At 46.5% G+C, this 22,478-nt stretch overlaps 1 protein-coding gene across 3 annotated transcripts in view; it reads right to left on the bottom strand.

The window, feature by feature from the left end:
• LOC109913100 (protein KIAA0100) overlaps window positions 1–22,478 on the bottom strand; it is a 61,741-nt gene that overhangs the window by 12,600 nt on the left and 26,663 nt on the right. For all 3 annotated transcript variants that reach the window (XM_048612769.1, XM_048612770.1, XM_048612771.1), the window contains 15 exons: window positions 20,420–21,470; window positions 18,796–18,987; window positions 18,511–18,713; window positions 17,969–18,087; window positions 17,239–17,459; window positions 16,337–16,527; window positions 16,048–16,147; window positions 12,679–12,878; window positions 9,267–9,537; window positions 8,215–8,372; window positions 6,882–7,088; window positions 5,516–5,615; window positions 4,371–4,550; window positions 1,340–1,461; window positions 421–576 (listed from right to left, as the gene is read on the bottom strand). In XM_048612769.1, coding sequence (XP_048468726.1) covers window positions 421–576; window positions 1,340–1,461; window positions 4,371–4,550; window positions 5,516–5,615; window positions 6,882–7,088; window positions 8,215–8,372; window positions 9,267–9,537; window positions 12,679–12,878; window positions 16,048–16,147; window positions 16,337–16,527; window positions 17,239–17,459; window positions 17,969–18,087; window positions 18,511–18,713; window positions 18,796–18,987; window positions 20,420–21,470 — 3,471 coding nt within the window. The remainder of the gene's footprint in view (window positions 1–420; window positions 577–1,339; window positions 1,462–4,370; window positions 4,551–5,515; window positions 5,616–6,881; window positions 7,089–8,214; window positions 8,373–9,266; window positions 9,538–12,678; window positions 12,879–16,047; window positions 16,148–16,336; window positions 16,528–17,238; window positions 17,460–17,968; window positions 18,088–18,510; window positions 18,714–18,795; window positions 18,988–20,419; window positions 21,471–22,478) is intronic.

Below are 22,478 nucleotides of genomic sequence, written 5' to 3' on the forward strand. Positions count from 1 at the left end.
TCTGTTTTCTCCTCCACAGATGCTGCCAGACCTGCTGAGCTTTTCCAGCAACTTTGTTTTTGTTCCTGATTTACAGCATCCGCAATTCTTTTGGTTTTTATTGCAGAAAAATCTGTTGCCCTCATTGGTTTTTTTTAGCTCGTTTTCTTTCTTTCTGAATCTTCTGAGTCTCCACCCATCTCTCCTCCTCTAGAACACTCATTAACATTTACATCTTTGACCAAACGTTTGGTCATCCGTCTCGGTCACAGAATATGTCATTGTGTGGCTTAGTGTTAAATTTCATCTGATAATATCATGTAAAAGATCTTGAGGATTTTTACTGTGTCAAAGTTGCTATAGGCTTGGAGATGGTGAGTTGAAAATGGCATGGGTGTGTATTGCTGCACACTTTACTAGGCAACGCAAAAGGCTCATTACCTTCATAATCAGGTAGATTTGTTTCTCGAGTTGACGGATCCGTGTCACGTGCTCCCTCACTGCATCCTGAAGGTGCAGGATACTATTCCTCTGCTCTTCAGGATTGCTGGAGATCTCCAGCTGGAACCGGACTCGCTGCTTCCGTTCACTGTGCTCCTGAAAACCCAGAAAGGATACAACAAACCTGGTGATCACAGGGATATCTCTCCACACTGACTCTCACCGGGGTACGGCTCCCCCCGCCCCACACACACACACACACACACACACACACACACACACACACCGGGGTATGGCTCTCTCACACACACACATACACACACTCTCACTGGGATACAGCTCCCACACACATGCTGTCTCTCACCAGGGTATGGCATCTACACACACTGGCATCGCCTACCTCTGCTGCTGGTGCTAGGAAAAGGATGGTTTTTATGCAGAAGGTAGGGTGGGGAAGTAAGCTAAGGAGCCCTCTCTCTTTGGGCTCTGTCTCCACCTATCATTTATTCCTTACCCCCTATCTTCTGCACGAAAACCAACATTTTCCTAGCTTCCATCAGTTTTGAGAAATGGTCACTGGACCCGAAAGGTTAACTCTGATTTCTCTCCACAGATGCAGACAGACCTGCTGAGCTTTTCCAGCAATTTCTGTTTATTGTCTGATTTCCAGCATTTGCAGTTCTTTCAGTTTTTATGAATTCTGTAACATCTAACTCTACATTCAACCCCACAATCATCAGCCAACACTGCTCTCTGGGGTTCACACTGCACACTCTTGTGCCTTCACAAACTTACAGACACACCACGTTTTATTCCAGGCATCCACACATGGCCCAGGAGTTAAAATCATGAACGAACACACATACACACACACATTCCAGGATGATCATGGAGTTATCAATCTCTGCAGTTAACATACTTTCCGTTTTGGTTCAACGAGCAGCAGTAAGTTGTTGACAATGTCCAGGATCATGGCGTACTGGACTGGATTGGTGGATATCTCAAGGTCATGATGGATCAGGGTGAAGGTGTCCACAGCACCTAAATCCAGATTAAAAAGAGGCACAGAAAATAAAACACACATACAAGTGGATTATCACATTGAGAGAGAGGACCATCCTGCAACGTACTGAGTTTTTAAAAATTCAGTCAAGGGGTGTAGATGTTACTGGGTCAGCATTAATTGCCCATCCCTAATTGCCCAAAGGATGGATAAGAGCAATCACATTGCTGTGGGTGTGGGGTCATACATGGGCAAGATGGCAGATTTCCTTCCCTAAAGGAAGGACCAGACAGGTTTTCACAACAATCAACATTTTACTTTAAATTTTTAATGAATTCAAATTCTGCAATCTGCTATGGTGGGATTCAAATCCACGTTCCCAGAACAGTAGATTGGAGTTCTGGATTACTGGTCCAATGACACTACCACTGTGCCACTCCTCTGGTATCTCTGACTGAAGGTTTCTGTTGGCAGAGCGGGAAGGGATAGCTCTATAAAGTGAAACTCATCCTTGAGGAGATCACAGGGAGTTCCCATTTTATGAACATCCAACTTTCGAACACTCATATTTATTAGCGTGATCCCATATAAAGGTGTAATTTTAAAGATCCAACATATGAACATTTCCTGTATTTACAAATGGCGACTTTATATTGTCCTGCACTGTGTTCCGACTTTTGTACAAATCAATTTGTGCACAGGCTCAGGAATGGAAAAGCCGTTTGCAACCCCAGGACAGCATGTATTAGCTAAATTGGCACATCAACCAACCTCCCAACACCCCAATCTAGTCTCCTTCCATGAAGGGCATTGGTGAACCAGTGGGTTTTGTCAACAATGCTGCAACTTCGTGACAGATCCTTTTTAAACTGCAGGAAGGAGCTAGGATTGACTTTATACATACAATTCGTATTGAACTTGTATCCATCGTTTAGATATGGAGTTAATTCTCTAGCTTGTTAAGAGACTCTTATTGGCTGTCATTTATAAATAAAGTAGCCAACTCTAAAGTAGCCAACTCTAAGGACTCCATTCACATTGTCATCATCAGATGTTGGTAATGAAATACCTCCTTGAATTGCTAGGAGCGGGAGTGGGTTCGCCACGTCTGAGTGGCCTCCTAGTCTAGTTCAGAGGGCAGTTAAAAAATCAGTGACATTGTTGCAGGTCTGGGGTTAATATTTGGACCAAATTAGGTAAGGACTGCACATTTCTTTTCCAAAAAGGGATGTTAATGAACCAGATGGGTTCATTGAAAATCTGACAGCTTCACCTGCACTTTTACAGGTCTTGGCTTTTCTTTAAAAAAGAAAGTTTAAGCTCTGATTCCAAAAGTGAGAGATTTGAGCAGATATTTTTTGGATCACATGGAATTACACAGCACAGAAATGCTTGGTTCAACTATTCAACATCAGCGTTTCTGCTCCACATGAACCTTCTCCCTTCCCCTCTGCATCCCAACCTGTTACCATCTCCTTCTATTCCTTTCCTTCTCTTGGGTCTATCCAGCTTCTCCCTAATCATATCAATACAATTCACTTCGCCCACTCCTATGGGAGCAACTCCCATATTCTCACATAAAAACCAAAAGAATTGCGGATGCTGTAAATCAGGAGCAAAAACAAAGTTGCTGGAAAAGCTCGGCAGGTCAGGCAGCATCCGTGAAGGAAAAAAACAGAGTTAACGTTTCGGGTCTGGTGACCTTTCCTCAGAACTGGTGGCGGCTGGGAAAATGTCAGTTTATATGCAGAAAATAGGGAGGTGGGTGGGGTAGGGAGTAAACGATAGGATAGAGCCCAAAGAGAGAGAAGGCCTATGTTACCACATAGGTACTGTGTAATGGCAGACAATGTGGTAACATAGATCTTCTCTCTCTTCAGGCTCTACCTATCATTTACTCCCTACCTCATCCCCCTCCCCTTTTTTCTGCATATAAACTGACGTTTTCCCAGCCGCCACCAGTTCTGAGGAAGGGTCACCAGACCCGAAACGTTAACTCTGTTTTTTCCTTCACGGATGCTGCCAGACCTGCCGAGCTTTTCCAGCAACTTCTGTTTTGGTCCCATATTCTCACCACTGAGTTGGTGAAGACACTTTTCCTGAATTTTTGATTGAATTTATTTGTGACTCTCTTGTATTGGTGCCAAGGGTTCTGGGCCCACCCATAAGCGGAAACATTTTCTCTAGATATACCTTATTGAATACTTTCATCATTTTAACAGCTCTGATCAGGAGACTTCTGCTTTCTGGTGAAGAAGCTTCAGCCTGGTTCAACTGGGATCACGAACCCAATAACAGAAGCAGTGCACTACCTGCTAAGGGACTGCTTTTGCCCAGCTGGGAGGAGGTGGGGCAAATCCTCACTCCACCATATAAAACAGGATCTCAATGCCCTGCCACGAAGCCAGATTTTATGTCACAGCAGCATAGACGTGAAGGAAATTCAGCCAGAATCACCAAATATGGCAGCAAATGCCAAGAGTAAAAGGCTGACTAATTTAGAGCTAAGTCAATAGGAATTGAACTGCAATCATTTTTATTCTTCCAGTCCAGCTGCATCTGACTATCTGTCTGCACCACTCCTCATGCCTGTTAAGTGGCAGCTGCATTCCTCCTTCCTCCAGGGTAACAACATCAATCCCTCTCACACTTCCCACATGTCACCAGAACTCCATGCACTTCCTCTTTCAAATATACCAGCTACCTCCAATCACCAAAATCCATTGCCCGGTACCAGCTACCTCCAATCACCCAAATCCATTGCCCAGTACCAGCTAACTCCAGCCTCCCAAATCCACTGCCTGTTGCCTGAGCTATCCTAATGCCCTTCAAACACACGCAGGGGAGAAATATTTCTTTACTAATCCCTAAACTTGCCTCACATTGACCATAGTCATAGTCCTCTGTCCAGCTTCATCATCACTATGTCTCCAACGCTCACACCCACCATTTTGTTTCTTCAGCAGATCCTCTTTCTGGTTCTCCTGAATCTCGGGTGGTTTAATCTGCGTTGCCAGCTCAGGCTCGATGTCATGGCTGTAACTGACATAATACATTCGACAACTGCAGCGAGAGATAATCCGCTGAACCTGCTGTGTCTGATGGCACTGGGCTGGCAGATTCCAGTCTGAATACAGGCAAGAAAAACAACATCAATCAGAGCACGCGCTAACAATTCCCTTACACATCTCATTCAGTATCTTCTCCATTGCTTTTAGTGCCTGCTTGTCTCCCAGGGGAACGTAACTCAGTGTCAACATTCCCGGAACAGGGACAGCACAGGGTTAGACAGTGAATAAATCTCCCCCTACACTGTTCCCATCAAACACTACTAGGACAGGGACAGCATGGGTCAGATACAGAGTGAAGTTCCCTCTATTCTCATAATCTGAAGGTGCAGCTTCCTGTAATCTTAAGACAAATATAAAGCTCCCTCCGCACTGTTCCCATCAAACACTCACAGAACAGGTACAGCATGGAAGCAGATAAAAGTTTATGAGATGACTGACCACACAATCTGTTTTTACTGTTGCTTGTTTCAGAATAACTATTGGCTGGGTCAATGGGAATAACTCAGTTTCTATTTTTGACATATTGGCTATATGATCTTTTACACCCACCTGATAGGCAGATAAGGTATGAAAGATGACACTGCACTGTCGTTGTAATACTCCCTCAGCAACGACCCGCCGACAGTGCGGCGCTCCCTCAGCACCGACCCGCCGACAGTGCGGCACTCCCTCAGCACCGACGCGCCGACAGTGCGGCGCTCATTCAGTTCTGACCCTCCGACACTGCGGCACTCCCTCAGCACTGACCTGCTGACAGTGCGGCACTCCCTCAGCACTGACCCGCCGACAGTGCGGCGCTCCCTCAGCACTGACTCTCCATCAGTGCAGCGCTCCTTCAGTTCTGACCTGCTGACAGTGCAGCACTCCCTCAGCACTGACCCTCCGACAGTATGGCACTCCTTCAGTTCTGACCCGCTGACAGTGCAGCACTCCGTCAGTAATATCCCTCCGACAGTGCGGCACTCCTTCAGTGCTGTCCTATGCAGTCCAGGCCCTGCCTCTCTTGACTGGCTTCTCTCACCTGTGGTGGTGCTGACCATTCCCCCCACAGCCTGCCCACTCTCCATCAGCTCTGCCACTGAGTCTAGGTTCCGTGATCGATGTTCCTCGATGTTCTTGACCTGAAAGGGCATACGATAGTGTCAGAACCTGCACCACATTGCACATTCTCAGGGGATAGTCTGGAATCAGCACAAACAATGAACTATTCCCATGATGCTCATGTCTCAAGAACAAATTAAAGGAGAGATACTTGACTGCTCCTTTGTCCAGAGACCACCCTGCCTGAGATATTTTTTGGGATGTCCTTTGTGAACTTAGCTGCTGTTCAACATTCCCTCTGTAGGTTCATGCTTGAACCTTCAGCACTAGGATAATGCACGTCAAGAGTTTGCTTTTACATCAGAAAATCCCACCATGCTCCATGTGAGTGTAATCAGATTAAGTCTGACACTGAACACACAATGAGATCTTGGAACAGGTGACCCGAAGCTTGGTCAAAGAGATCGGTTTTTATGGAGTGTCTTACAGGACGAAAGACTTTCGGTGGGAATTTCAGAGCTTGGGACCTTGTATGCGCAGGACCTGTGTCCCCATGTCCTCAGGAAAGGGGCAGGGAGCTGAAAAAGATTGATCTCAGAGGTCTCTAAACTCACCATTCCTGCATGCTCTCTCTTTTTTTTGTCTCTCTTTTTCTCTCATTTGTTTCTTTCATTCTTTTCATTGGAGCCCTTTGTGGCTGGTTACTTGGTGAAATCGGCTTGGCAGTCCAAATAGTCTGAGCATGGAATGACAGCTCCTCCTGGTGGTCAGAGGTGGCACTGGACGCAGCTCTCCCAGCCACTGGAGCCGGTGGTTCCAGCAGCAGAGACATCCTCCTGGCATTCGGGGCTGGCAGTGGCGTACAAGCTCCTTCAGTGAGTGGAGGCAGCAGTGGACAAGTTTCAAGATGGCGGCACGGGCAAGGTAACATCACAGAGGAGGGCAGACAGAGGAGGACTCTTGGCGAGATGACAGCAGCCTGGTCTGGCAGTGGAGCCAGGGATTACTAGTTGCAGGGCAAGCGTGGGTTCAGCACGGGAACCGGCATCGGCAGTGGTGAGGTAGGCCCAGCAGTAAAGAGATGGTGCCTAAAGAGAGTGGTGACCCCTACGTTGGAGTGTGTGTGTGTGTGTGTGTGTGTGTGTGTGTGTGTGTGTGGAGGCACTGGTGTCATTGTGTGCTGGCTCAGGGCTCAGGACACTCTTTCAGTTATATCTTTTATCCTTTTTATTCCTAAACTATTTTAAATGGTGCCAAATTGCGGCAACTGTTGAAGCTTTTCACTGTATTTTTCCTGTGTTAATCACTGTAAAATTTGAGTGACAATAAATAAATCATTCATTCACCTCTAACCATAGCTGACACTCCTCCTTCTCTGCAGGGTTGGTCTCCATAGTGGCGAAATACTGCATGCCATCCAGCAGACATGTCCAGGTGGTCTTCTGCTTGAGGGTGTCGCTGTACCAGGCTGGGTGGTGCAGGCACTGCAGCAGCTGGGCCTTGGTGGCACTAACAAAAACACAGCCCACCGTCTCAGCACCACGTAACATCACCTAGTAGCAGAGGGACAGAAAGAGAGACAGAAAGAGAGTAGTCAGTGGGCCGGCAAAGCAAGAGATTGGTGAGAGATAGAGACAGAGAGAGAGAGAGATGGGTGTTAAGAAGAGCAATACAGGGATGAAAGTAAGAGTGAGACAGAGTGATGCAGTGGAGGAAAAGTGGGGTAGGGAGTAAGATAGAAGGCTGAGAAAGAAATAGAGAGGAGTCAGGAGACAGGCAGAACAAGATATGGGGGAGGGAAAGGAGAGAGGGAATTCCAGAGAGAGAGACAGGTGGACAAGAGAGAGGAGTGGGAGAGAGGGAGACTAGGGAGAGATGAAAGGGAGAGAAGGGGGGTGATGAGGAGACGGATAGAGGGAGGAGAGACGGAAGGAGAGAAAAGTCACAGGGCAGACAGCATGAGAGAATGACAAGAACGAAGCGGAGGAGGGGTGCAGGAATGAAGAGAGAGAATCACAGAATCTCTACATTGTGGAAACAGGCAATTTGGCCCTCGAATCCACACTGACCCTCTGAAGAGCATCCCACCCGGACCCAACCCCCTACCTTGTCCCTATAATCCTGCATTTCCCATGGCTAATCTGCATAGACTACACATCCCTGGAAATCCCAGGGCAATTTAGCAAAGCCAGTCCACCTAACCTGCAATCTCTGGACTGTGGGAGGAAACCTGAGCACTTAGAGGAAACCTACACAGACACGGGGAGAATATGCAAACTCCACACAGTCTGGAATCGAACCCATGTCCCTGGCGCTGTGAAGTAGCAGTGATAACCACTGAGCCACCATGCCTCCCTAATGAGGGAATGAGGAGAGAGGGAGGGAATAAGTAGTGAGATAGAGATACGAGGGAGAGAGAGGAGGGAGAGATAGATAAAGCAGTGGGGCATGTAGAGAATGGGATTGGCGAATAAACAACGTAAAAAAGAGAGACCACAGAGAGCAATTTCCTGAGCTCAGTATTAATTTTGCATTTTCTGATTTGATCAATAGTAGGGAGCTGCTGCTTTAACTGGCAGCAGTGGCTAGGAGTTATTTTGTCTCTAACATTGGAGATTCTCTTCAGGGAGCCACTCCACTCGGCTCTCCCTTTGGCCTCACTCTGATTCCTGTTATTACCTGAGAGTTCACCAGCTCAATCAACCAATTCCGGTTGATCACGTCGTCTGTCTGGCATGCTGCGCTCCCGTACAACTGATCACACACTCCGGAATCTTCCTCCGTGAAAACAACAAACCTGTCTGTCTCCTCAATCAGTTTCTGCAACATCGAGGCACCTGAGGGAAGGATGGACAAGTAATCATGAGGGGCCCTCAGAACATGAAAGGAAAGCTCTTTGGCTGTGTCTTGATCATAACTTCAGAGGTTTGAAAGCTCTTACAGCCAATGAACTACTTTGGAAGTGCAGACTCTGACATGGTGTGAGAAAGGCAGCAGCCTATTTGTGCACAGCAAGCTTCCACAAACAAATTTTTTTTCTGTTATGGATAAACATCAGTCAGGTCACTGGGAGGACCTACTGACCTTGACATCTTTCACACCTACCCAACAGGGAAGACTGGGCCTCACATTATTGCCTCACCTGAAAGAAAGCCCCCCTGACACTCCCTCAATAGTGTGCTGGGAGAGTGCAATGTACAGTTGGAGTTCCTTCATAGCCTTCTGACTCAGAGGTGAGAGTGCCATCAGGGATGATGGGAGCCCAGGGCAGGGGGGCAATCAGCTTAGGCTCCTCCCTCACGACTTTGTAGTTACCTTTACTCAATTGTAACACTATTTCACGTGATTCCAGGTTTTTCCTCTCAAACCATAGGGTGAATTCTATCATATTATGGTCACTGTCCCAGGGGCTCTTTCTCCTTCAACTCCCTAATCAAGTCTGCTTCAGTGCATATCATTAAATCCAGAACTGCCTGTTTCCTGGTGGGCTCTACCACAAGGTGCTCCAAAAAAAAAACCATCCCATAGATATTCCACAAATTCCTTTTCTTGAAATTAGCTACCAGCCTGATTTTCCCAGTCTACCTGCATGACAAAGTCCCCCATGATTATTGTAATACTGCTTTTCTTACACGCCTTTTCTATCTCCCATTAGGGTCTTTTTCCCTTTGCAGTTCCACAGATTCTACATCTTCTGACCACACACTGCTCCTTGCTTTCAATTTTCCTACCTTCCAGCGATTTTCTCTCCGGCTTTTCATCCTCAGGTTTCAGGACAGGTGTTACCAGTGGCGAACGCTTCGGTTTCTTGGTCTGCAGGTCAGTATCGACCTTTAACCCTTTCAGTGCCTCGGTTGACAGGTTGCGCTTCAGTACAGCAGCTTTCTTGTAGCCGTCATAGAGGCCAAATGCTACATTGCGATTGGTTGGTGTCCATGATGCTCTCAGATCAATAAGGCACAGCTTGTGGGTGTAACTCCTCTCCTCCTTCACTGATACTTCCTGTCCAAACAAGACACCGTCACACTAGAGTGGAGAAAGCAACACAACCACCCAGAACTCCGACTCAACCTCAAAACAATCGCTCTGAGTGCACACAGTTCCAATGAAGTCAGGGCAAGTGCCAGTGGTCCCAGAGAACAAAACATCAGGGACTGAAAGGAGCACATTGCAAAAATACAAATCAGGAGCTGCAGTAGGCCATTTAACCGCTCAAAGCCTGCTCCTATACGCTGTACGATCATGGCTGGTCATCAAGCTCAATACCCTAATCCTACCCTCCTCCCATATCCCTTGATTGCTTCAGTAACAACAGCTATATCTACCTCCTTGAAAACACACAATGGTCTGGCCTCAACCACTTTCTGTGGCAGTTAAGTTTCACTCTCTGGGTAAAGAAATTTCTCCTCATCTCAGTCCAAAAAGGTTTACCCCATATCCTTAAACTATGATCCTGGTTCTGGACTTCCCTGCCATCAGGCACTTCCTTCCTGCATCCAGCCTGTGTAGTCCTGTTAGAATTTTGTAGGTTTCTATGTTATCCCCCCTCATTCTTCAGAATTCTAATGAATACAATCCTAACCAACCAATCTCTCCTCGTAGAGAGAGAGTAGGAACTGCCGATGCTGGAGAATCTGAGATGACAAGGTGTAGAGCTGGATGGACACAACAGGTCAAGCAACATCAGAGGAGCAGGAAAAAGGGTCTGAAGAAGGGTCTAGACCCAAAACGTCAGCTTTCCTGCTCCTCTGATGCTGCTTGGCCTGCTGTGTTCATCCAGCTCTACACCCTGTTATCTCACAATCTCTCCTCGTTTGTCAGTTCTGCACTCCCTCTATAGCAAGAATGTCCCTCCTCAGATAAGGAGACCAAAACTGCACACAATATTCTAGGGGTGGTCTTGCCAAGGCCCTGCATAATTGCAGCAAGACATCCTTTACCTGTATTGACTCCACTTGGCCAACAGACAGTTTGTATTTTTTTACTACCTGCTGCATCTGTGCACTTGCTTCCAGCAACTAGTGCACAGTGCAAATCTCACGCACTTTAATTTTACACATTAATCTCTTACGTGGAAGCTTTGTCGGAAGCCTTCTGAAAGTCCAAACAAACCACACCCACTGGCTCCCCTGAAGCTACATCATTGAAGAATTCCAGTAGATTTGTCAAGCATAGTTCCCCTTTTGTAAATCTATGCTGACTGTTTCCGATTCTATCACTCTTTCCCCCCTGTGTTCTGCTACAATTCCTTTATAATGAATTCTAGCATCTTGCCCACTACTGATGACAGACTCACTGGTCTATAATTCCATGTTTTCTCTCTTTTTAGTAGTGGAGTTACATTAGCTACCCTCCAATGTATAGGATCTGTTCCTTTCAGCAACCACCTGTCAAGTCCCTTCAGGATCTTATGTATTTTAATACGATTTCTCTCATTCTTCTAAATTCTAATGGATACTGATGCAACATGACAATTGTTTGCTCACAGGATAACACCCTTAACCCAGGAATTAATCCAGTGCATCTCTTCTTTTCAGCAATTATAACCATTTTAAAATAAGGAGATCAAAAATGGACAAAGTACTCCAGATAAGGCCCCACCAATTGCTCTATACATATGTAGCAAAACATTTTTATACTTTTATATTCTATTCCTCTTGTAATACACAATAACATTCCACTTGCCTTCCTAATCCCAGGAAGTCCTCATTTAAACTTGTGGTTCCAATCCTGAAAATTGCAACTGACTGAAACAACTTTAAATAATGCATTAAAAATTCCCACAGGAAAACTTGCATACTTTTTGTTTCATGTGCCTGTACTCCCAGGTCCCACTGTGCTTCAGGGTTCTGCAGTCTTTGTCAATGTAAATAATATGCTGTTTTTCAATACTTCCTACCAAAGTGGAAAAATTCACATTTTCCTACATTATATGCCATCTGCTAAACATTTGCCAGGTCACAACTTATCTATATCCCTTTGGAGACTCCTTACATCCTCTTTACAACTTACTTTCTTACCTGTCCTTGTATCATCAGCAAACTTAGCAAGCATATCTTCAGTACCTACATCCAAGTCACTGATGCAAGTCATAGATAGCCGAGACCCCAGCACCAATCCCCGGGTCTCAACACTTGTCAGATCCCAGCATCCTGAAAATAACCTATTTATTCCCAACTGCAGCTTCCTATTAGGTAAGCAAGCCTCAATCCATGCTAATATGTTACACCATACACCATGAGTTCTAATTTTGCATAGAAGCTTTTAATGTGGTATCTTATCATATGCATTCTGGAAATCCAAGTACCCCAAATCCAGAGGTTCTCCTTTATCCACATAGTTTGTTACTTCCTCACAATATTCCAATAAATAATAAACATAGGTAACTCAGTGGTTAGCACTCCTGCCTCACAACACCAGGGACCCAGGTTCAACTCCAACCTTGGGTGACTGTGTGGAGTTTGCACATTCTCCCAGTGTCTGTGTGGGTTTCTGCCAGGTGCTCCAGTTTCCTCCCATAGTCCAAAGTTGTGCAGGTTAGGTGGATTGACCATGTTAAATTGCCCCATAGAGTTAAGGGATGTGCTGGCTAGGTGGATTAGCCATGGAAAATGCAGGGTTACAGGGACAGGGTGGAGGGCTACGTCTGGATGGGATGCTCTTTGGAGGGTCGGTGCAGACTCAATGGGCTGGATGGTCTCTTTCTGCACTGTAGGAATTCTGTGATTTCCCTTTCACAAAACAATGTTGACCAGTTTCATTGAGGTTTTCTAAATGGCCTGTTATAACCTCCTTAATAATGGATTTCAGTATTTTTTCTGTGACTGATAATAATCAACTAGCCTGTCGTTTCCTGCTTTCCGACACCACACTGAGTCAATTCCTCCCACAATGTGTAGCGTCACTGTGGTCTAACACAGGCCAGAAATTAGAAGACTTAACCTTCTGGTGCAGGATTATCTCCTGACCCACGTGCACAATTGCCTAACTGCCCAAAAGATTATCTTTCTCCCATGTCTCCCTCCAGCATGGATTACCCTTCACCACCCACACCCCCACACAACTTTACAAGATTGTCCCTTGCCCCTCCTCAGGGTTACCCTCTCTCACCCCACAGGGTATCTGGTCCCCATAGAGAGTTACCTCCTCTATTTTGTTGCTCTGCCGCTGGTAGCTGAGTGATGACAGGCTGAGGAGGTGGGTTTTGGTCGCCTGGGAGTTCAACCTCTGCTCCGCACTCTCCTCTAATGCTGATGTCATTAGGTAGACCGTCACCAAACTCAGATCACTGCGCATATCAGTGATATTCCACTCTGAAACTGGACGTCGCAGCACTGTGTCCCCTGTGAAAACAAACCCCACTCTCAGTAAAACTACAATATTAAATAGAAGCAGCACTGCAGAAACTATTAAATAAATTCCCGAGGTTGACACCAGAACCAAAAGATTGCAATGATCGAGAAAGATCAACAGGTTTGGTTTATATCCACTGGAGTTCAGATGAATGAAAGATGATCTCACTGACAAATATGAGATCTTGAGAAAATTATATCAGATGGATACCTACAGGAGGTTCTCTCTTGCAGAGAGGATCTATTTTGAGAATAAAGAGATCTTTCTTTTAAGACAGAGATGACAACTTTTTTTCAGTCTATTCAATTCCCTTCTGCAGCAAGGAGTGGAGGCTAGGCTGGGTCACTGAATTTAATCAAAGCTCGATAGATTTTTGATAGACAAAGGAGTCAAGGTTTATGTTGGCTGATGGGAAGGTGGAGTTGAGACTTTCCATGATCTTATTGATTGGTGTAGTAGCTTGAAGGGTTGAACAGCCTGCTCCTGCTCCTAAATTGCTGTCTAATAGATTAAAAAGAGAAGGCTGAGGGATGATCTGGTAGAGGTCCCTAAAGTTATGAAGGATTTTACAGAGTAGGCATGGACAAAATGTTCCTAACTAGCGGGAGACACCACAACCAGGGGGCTAACAGTATAAGAATAATAAATCCAATCAGAAATTCAGGAGAAATGTCTTTCCTTAGACAGAGGCAAGTATATGGAACTCTTTTCCACAGGGAGTGGTCAAGATGAATAGTATAAATACATTTAAACAGAACATGGATAAACACACAAGGAAGACAGAAATAGAGGATTTGATGACATGATGAGATGAAGGGTGGCAGGAGGCAGCTTGTATGGAGCAGAAATAATAACACAGAACAGGGCCAAATGGCCTGGTTCTATGCTGCAGACTCAGCTTGAAATGACAAAACAAGGTATTGATTATAAAGTGAACTGGGGATGAGAATTAATTGTGAAAATCTCAGTGTCACCAACCCAATAAAACAGAGGAATGCATTTCAGGCCATCTCTTCACATAAATGCCTCTAAATATTTAGGGAATTTAAAGACCTGTCACGGATATAAACACTTAGAGTCAGAGTTATACAGCACGGAAACAGACCCTTCAGTCCAACTCGTCCACGCCAACCAGATATCCTGAACTGACCTAGCCCAGCATTTGGTACATATTCCTCTAACCCTTCCTATTCATGTACCCATCCAGATGCCTTTTACATGTTGTAAATGCACCCGCACCCACCACCTCCTCTGGCAGCTTGTTCTATACACGCATCACCCTCTGTGTGAAAAAGTTGGCCTTCAGGTCCCTTTTACATCTTTCCCCTTAAACCTATATACTACAGGGCATACATTTAAAGGTGGGAGAGGGGGAAAGTTCAAGGGAGTTGCGAGGGGCAAGTTTTTTTTTTTTTTTTTTTTTACACAGAGCATGGTAGGAGTCTGGAATGCGCTGCCAGGAGTGGTGGTGGAGGCAGATACGATATTGGGGTTTAACAGACTTTTAGAATAAACACATGAATATGCAAGGAATGGAGGGATATGGACCAAGGCAGAAGGGATTAGTCTAATTTGGCATCATGTTCGGCTGAATAGACCAGTCCTGCGCTGTACAGTTTTATGTTCTATGCCTTCTAGTTTTGGACTTCCCTAACCTGCAAAAAAGGCCTTGACTATATGATTTTATAAACCACCAGAACGTCACCCCCTCTGCCTCCAACGCTCCGGGGAAAATAGCACCAGCCTATTCAACCTCTCCCTATAGCTCAAATCCTCCAATCCCAGCACCGTCCTTGTAAACTTTTCTGGATCCTTTCAAGTTTAACAACATCTTTCCTACAGCAGGGAGACCAGTACTGAACTCAATATTCTAAAAGTGGCCTTACCAAAGTCCTCTACAGCCACGACATTACGTCCCAACTCCTGTACTCAATGCACTCATTGGTCTATAGGTTCCAAAAAACATGCGTGTTGTCCAACGTTTAGGCAGAATGGTTCAAGGCCAAACATTGGGTGCTGGAGGGATATTTGTCAGGAAGGATGAGAATGCTGAGTCCAGACAGATCTCAACCAACTTTCAACTGGTCAGTGATCAGGAACGGAATGGAAATGTGGACTGGGAGACAAGGTCAGTTGTAGTTTCCAGGAGATTCACTTTATTTTCATTTATTCACAGACCTTAGTGTCGCTGTTGTTCCCAGCACAGCTGGTGCAAGCATTTTTTGTTCATCCCGAGCTGCCCCCAACAAGGTGGTGGCGAGTCACTTTCCTGAACTGACGTAGACCTTGAGGTAGATAGATGCTGTTTGGGGAGGGAGTTCCAGGATTTTGACACAGTGACACTGAAGAAATGGCAATATATTTCAAAGTCAGAAGGGTGAGTGGCTTGGAGGGGAACTTGCAGGTGGGGTGGTGTTCCCATATATCTGCTGCCCTAGCCCTTGTAGATGGTAGTGGTTTGGCTTTTGAAGGTGTTGTCTAAACATCTTGGATGAGTTAATGCATTGCATCTTCTGGATAGTACACCCTGCTGACACTGCACTGATAGTGAAGGGAATGAATGGATATTGATGGTAGCAGATGTGGTGCTAATCGAGCAGGATGCTTTGTTTTGGATGGTATTGAGCTTCACAATGTTACTACAACTGCATTCATCCAGACAAGTGGCGAGTATTCTATCACACTCCTAATTTGTGATTTGTAGATGGTGGACAGGCTCTGGGGAGTCAGGAGGTTAGTTTTTCACTGCAGCCAACTTAGTAACTACCAGGAGTGAAACCCAAGGCATTCTCTCAGGTTAGTTCATATGAAGAAAGCTGCAGATTGAGGCTGCTGAGAGGTGAACGTAGGTTAATTGCTGCTGTGCAGCTGCAGAGGAAGCAAGTGTTTCATGCCAAAGAGATTGAATATGACATTAAACAGAGGATATCACTGACTGGTTAGATGGCTGTTAAAGATCCACCAGCACTACTGAAAAAAGCACAGCGTTCTCCGAGCCGATCTTTATGCCACAACCTACATAATTAAAAACAAAATCCAGTATTGTTTGTGGGATTTCTCAGAATATATGTTGGCAGCTAAATTTCCTACAGCAGCAGCTATGCTTCAGAAGTTGTCAGATATTGTGAAAGTTTCTTTACAAGTGCAAATCGTTCTTACCCTGCAAAATGAATCTCTGGGTTCCTCGGGTAAACACATGCCCTTGGGTGCACTGCACCTCAATCCCACGTTGTTGTGCAAATGATGCCCAGTAATGTACCTGTCAGGAGGAAGTACATGGATCAGAGAATACCCAGAAACATTGGACCATGTCTACAACAGCAGGACAATGTGTCAAGCTGCAGGACTGCCAGAGAGTACTGCATGAGATGGAGGGCTGGGAAAGAGAGCAAGGGGGAGAAGCAGCCGATTGGCAGGGGGGTAAGCGAGAGACTGGCAGCTTCATTACCTGTATTTGAGGGAATACCGGGTTGAAGGACACCTGCTTGTAATGTTGGCTCAGCTTCTTCTTACTCGGTTTCAGGTTTTGAAAGAGTTTCCCACGACAAATTGGTCTGGAGACATTTGTCCAAGTTGCCCAGAAGTTTTGCATCCAGCGTAGAGTGCTGCTATACAACAGGATTCGGGGCTCTGTGGTGTCTGAGAGAGAATCCACTCAGTTACTGAGTGCATGTGAAATACTATCCAAAATCTCATCAATTTAACTACAACCGGGGAAGAAATCTGCAACTCCACTGCTCACTTGTGGGATATACTAGTTCCCCTTCAACGGTGTAATTTACTTTTGGCCTTTCAAAAATGTATCAAAGTTTATGAGATAATTTTAGAGCGATGTGGGTGGCCGTGACATGAGCCAGGGAAACGCGCACATGTAGTCAGGGGGACGAGAATGCCGAGCCCAGGCAAATCTCAACCAACTTTCAATTGTTCAGGGATCAGGAGCAGAATGGAAACATAGAATGGGAGATAGGGTCAGTTGTATCTTCCAAGGGATCTGCTTTATTTTCATTCATTTATGGATCTGAGCATCACAGTCAGGTGTGTGCTCAGTTGTTCACTGCATAAACACATGCCATGCCAGGTTGTTTTCATGCTGTATAACTCTATGACTCATAGCATAAATACATACCGTACCAGCACAGTGTACACAGTGTAGTGTAACGGGCACATAGGCCCAGCACATTGTATATGCACACAGAACCAGCACAGCATAAACACACAGAGCCCCACACGCAGTTTCAGCACACTACAGTGTAAACACACACTACAGTGTAAACACACACATCTCAGCACAGCATAAATGCATACAACGTAAAAACATACGGTCCCAATATAAGCAAAGAGACTCACCTCGGCCAGAGCGATTCAGGTCCATGGTTATTGACAAATTGAGACTCTCGGATCGAAAGAGTTTATAGGAATCATGCTTCTCTGCATCTGGAAGGATTTCCACCTTGTCTGACGAACACACAGTGACACTATGGTGGTCATGGGGATTCCCCTGGCTGATCCACTGGAGGCCGATGGTGATGCATAGATCGGGCAGGTGGAGAAAGCAGCAATCATCATATCTGGACAGCAAAGAGGAGGCCAAAAGAGTCACAATCACTTGGCACTTTCTCCCACCCTCCCACCCCCCCACCCATCCTTGAATTGGGGATATTAAGTCCTGCCCATTGTTCATCTTTGTTTCTCTTATGCAAGAACTACATGCCAACTTTTCTCTTCAAAAGATGTTCTGATTCACGTGTAGCTATATTTCTTGTGCGCAGTGCTCGTTTCTATGCTCATCCAGGAAGGGCAAATGGGTTCTCATCTTGATGTCTCATCTGAAGGATGGCCAACCTGAGAGCATGACCCTCCGACAGGGTGGCGCTCCCTCAGCGCTGACCCTCCGACAGCGCGGCGCTCCCTCAGCACTGCACCGTGTCAGGTTTAATGCAGGGATCAACTGTCTGGAATGGGGCTTGAACACACGACTTTCTGATTCAGAGGTCTTGGTGCTGCCCAATCAGCCATGGCTGACAACATTTTTTCCTAAGCTTTGGGGAGAATTGGAGGACATTAGCCAGGCACTTACTTGGATGCAGTTCGGACGTTGACATCAAGGTCACCTTTAAAAACAAACTGACAACTCCTCCAGTTGAACTGTAACTTGTTCCATTCCCAGTGCATGTTTTCCGTTGTGTTGTATGGATCCTGTTTGGTAACACAGAAGCAGAGTCTTTTAATCTAACTCTCACCCTGCACAATCCAGACTCTTGCACATTCGTTTTTCATCCCAAGCCAGTCTACCTCAGCTCCCCTGCAACATCTCTCTGCTACCTCCCCAGCTCTCGGCCTCTTACCCCATCCCTATTTTGTCTTTCCTCACTCTGTCCTTCCCATTTCTTGTTTTGTATTTACACATTATCGCCCCTCCCACCTTCTTCCACTCTCTCGCCCACTCCCTCCTCTCTCCCCCTCCTCCATATTTGCCCCTTCACTCTCTCCTGTCTCCCTTCTCTCATCACCCACTCCCTGCCTCTTCCCCTACTCCGTCCTCTCTCCCCCTCGCTTCTCCCACTCCTTTCTCTCTCCCCTCTGCTTCCCCCTCTCTCCCCATGCTCCCTCTCATCATACCTCTGTGGCAAGCTGGTGTAAATTGGCTTGTTCAATGTCCATGCTCCAGGACCCGTGAAACAAGAGGCGGCTTTTATCCCACCAGTTGAGGGGTGGGCTCGGATCAGCCGAAGGTTTGGTGAGGAGGTCAACAGCTTGTCCAATCAGAGTCCAGGCCGGGTCCCAGCAGGGGCCCCACACAATGGTGAAGAGAGAAATCTGGGCTGGGGAGGCAAAGAGGGGAGGGGTGAGGAGGGTGAGCTACTTTCACAACAGTTCTTGTGAGCTGTAACACCTGGTACTTACATTCAAAGTCATGGTACCATTTCAAGGGTGGCATGTTCCTTTCAACGATGGCATCTCCCCAGGGCTCTCCAAGTGCTATGTGCACCTTCCTCCGTGCTTTTGGCCTGCCATCTTCCTCCGCTACAATCAGTTTCCCGGATAGTTTCCAGTCCCGAATCTCAAACATGTAGCGAGGGTAGTCCCGGATTCGAACTGAAGACACAAGCAACATTGGTATTAGCGATTCTGACAGTCTCTCTATACCTCCCAACCACCACCTCTTTCCCATTCCATAGCATCATGGAGGTGCCCTTTGGTGTCTCAGCTAGGAAGCCATTCTTGCTGGTCTCCTATTGAGCTGTGAGGGTGTCACACTTGATGCTATCTGGCTTACACCACAGAATGCATTTCCCAGAAAGGTCAGTGCAACCACCTGAGATCTCAGCACTCTTCCAACATGGACCCTTAATTTTAATTTTTCTATCAATGGCAGCCACGTCTAGACTATAAGCTCTGGAATTCCCTCCTTGAACCACTCCAACTTGCACTCATCTCCTTTAAAATGAGACTACAAACCAACCTCCTTCACCAAGCTTTTGGTCACCCGTGAGACTCGCCTGGTGCCTTTGAAAACTACTCTTAGGAAGCACATTAAATCCTCACCATCTCAATCTAATCAGAAGCAGTCAACTTTTATCAAAGACCATGTATCAAACTTGTGCTCTTCGCAGGCTCTGTGACTGGATACGTTGGGACTTGTTGCTCTACTCATCCTGGGAAGACAAGCTTTATAAAATAGAAGAAGAATATGTTGTGTGGACATTGGGGAACAGTTCAAGTTGAGCTGGGATTCCCCCTTCTAACTCCTCAGGAGGTTGTAGATCAAATCTCATAACAAGCTGATAATACAAGTGCAAAACCAAGGGAGTGCCAAGGGAGCAACGCGCCATCGAGTGGGGTCAGTGCCGCACCTTTGGGGTGTCAGTGCTGAAGGAGCACCGTGCCAGAGGGTCAGCGCTGAGGCAGTGCCACGCCGGAGGGTCAACGCCGAGGAAGCACCACACTGTTGGAGGGTCAGCACTGAGGGAGCTCTATGCCGTTGGAGGGCCATTGCCAAGGGAGTGCCAAACTGTCCGAGGCTCAGGACTGAGGGAATTCTGCACTGCAGGAGTGTCAGTGCTACAGCAGTGGCTGACTGTTGAAGTGTCAGTACTGCATGGGTGCTGCACAGCTGGAGAGTCAGTAGTGAGGGAGTGCTGCACTGTCCATGAGTCAATACTGTGGCAGCATCATACCGTCAGATAGTGACTGAGTTAGGGGAAGCACTACCCTGTTGAAGCAACAGTACGGAGAGAGCTCTAAACTTCTGTACTGACCATTTTCCAGCTTAGAGCTCCCTCTGTACTGACCCTCTGATTATCCTCGCTACTGATCCTGAACAGGGAGATGCTCCCTTGGTGCTGACTCTTCAACAATGATATGACGGCCAGCAGCATCATTCTGGATTACATGGTCCAGTATATGGAGTGGGGCTTAAACCCATCGGCTCTGATTCTGAGATGAGAAAGTGTGCTCCCCACAGCAGTACAATTGCACCAAGCAAGGGTCACAGCTTTTGCAATCCCTTTCCTCCAAATGGACTCACCGAGAAATGCGTCGGCTGTAAACTGCACTCTCCGGAACCACAGGATGGTCGTCTGGAGGCCTTTCTCAGGCAAATGGCTGAACGGGTCGATCTTCACCATCTCCTTCATCACTGACTCAACGTCTTGCACAGCAGGGTCAACCGAGGCTGTGATCTCCAGGTTTGTCACCGCCCAGGTTAGCAGAGCCTTGCGCATGGGTGTGTTGGCATAGAGTCTTTGTGACCGCTGAACATACATGTTGATGTTGGTCTGCTCCAGGGCGGCATACAGCTCCTCGATTTTGCGGGCAGGTAGAAGCTCTCCATGTTGCTTTCTGAGTGCCGTCACCCGGGCATCCAGCAGCTGTAGCCGCTTCGCACTCTCTTTGCTCTCATCCTTCATCAGCTCATAGTCATCACGCAGCTTCACCTCAAAAACATTGTCCAAGAAGACAAAAGAGAAATGGCTGACCTGCAGTACCAGGTCAGGGGGCAGTGACCCCTCTGTTCTTTGATCCTCTTCTGACCCCACCCACCCATGGAGCGCCTTCAGCCACTTCTGCACATTAATGCATTTGTCAAAGGTTTGGGAAAAATCGTAACGGAATGGGAACTCCACAGTGATGCTTTGGAACTTGATGATCCACAGGTCGTTCTTGGGAGCGCGTGCAGACTCCCGTCGGGCACGGAGGGACACTGGTTCAACCCGGTCCCTTTCTAACCGCCCATCCAGTCCTTTGAACAAGAAGATGTCATGCCCATCAAAGCTCAGGATAAGCTGCGATGACTGGATCAGTCTCTCAACAGCATTGGCTGAACAGACTAAGTTCTCCAACTGCAGCTGAACAAACTTTCTCGCTGTCACGTGTGCTCTGACTATGAGACTTTTTAGCTCCAGGTCCAGGTCTAGGGATCTCCTCCCCTCTCCTCCCAGTGTCTGCTCACCCACGTCTAACAGCAGCATGACCTTGAGAAGGCTTTCTAGTAGATGCTGTGCCTCCTGGCTGTGGTGGTACAGGTACATGTGGCTGACTGGATCCCAATGCACTTTGATGTCCTCAAAGGAACTCAGCTGTAACAAAACCAAGCCATTAGACACACAGGTTACCATTTTTCACACACTCACTCATCATCCCCCAACCATTCCACTGTCAACAGTGCCTCAGTGGGTAACATTCTCTCCCTCACAATGCTGAGTTGGAAGATCATCACGTCAAGTTGCATGCTAAAGAAATTAGGACAAAATATAGTGCTTCATTCGGTGAATTGGTGCTGAGGGAGGGCCACGTGGTCCGAGGGCAAGTGCCGCGCGGTCCGAGGGTCAACACAATGGAGCATTGCTCTGTCCAGAGGGTCAGCACCGAGGGAGCACCGCACTATCCGAGGGTAATAGGTATAAATGCTCATGATCAAAAGCTTGGTTAAAGAGATAGTGCTTCATAAATATTTTAAAGGAGGAAAGGGATGAGCAGATAATTACAGAAGGAATTCCAGCGTGTAGGGCCCAAGTGGCTGATGGCAAGACTGCCAGTGGCTGAGAAATTAAAATCGGGAATGTGCAAGAGGCTAGAAAGGAAGCAACAGAGAGATCTCGGAGGGTTATAGGGCAGGGGGAGATTACAGAGGTAAGGAGGGTGCTGAAGGATTTGAAATCAAGGCACCTTAATATATAAAATGTACCACACGTATTTTATTTTTGGACTATGGACTGAAAAGGAGAAAATTAGACACATTTAAAAAGGAGAGGAAGTACAAGGAGTTGTTTGTAGCTCTTGGAAAACAGTGATACTAACTAGTGCAAATGTTACTTTATGGGAACAGTGAGTCCAGACAAAGTGGCACCCATTTGTAAAGATTCAGGACAGCTGAGCATAACGACAATCCTTTAATTGGCCAAGTTGCAGTTTAACACAGACACTGAGGGGAGTGAATCAGACAGAGAGAAGCAAGGTGATCTCCTGAAGTTAGCTGCAGTAATCTTTCCTCTCTCCCCTTTCTTTGTAAAGTTGCTATCTCCAATACTCTGTCAAGAAAGCAGAAAAACTACATTCAGAGACGCTGCAACTAATAATTCTTAAAC

The sequence above is a fragment of the Rhincodon typus genome, chromosome 26 (assembly GCF_021869965.1).
Source record: "Rhincodon typus isolate 14 chromosome 26, sRhiTyp1.1, whole genome shotgun sequence".
NCBI lineage: Eukaryota > Metazoa > Chordata > Chondrichthyes > Orectolobiformes > Rhincodontidae > Rhincodon > Rhincodon typus.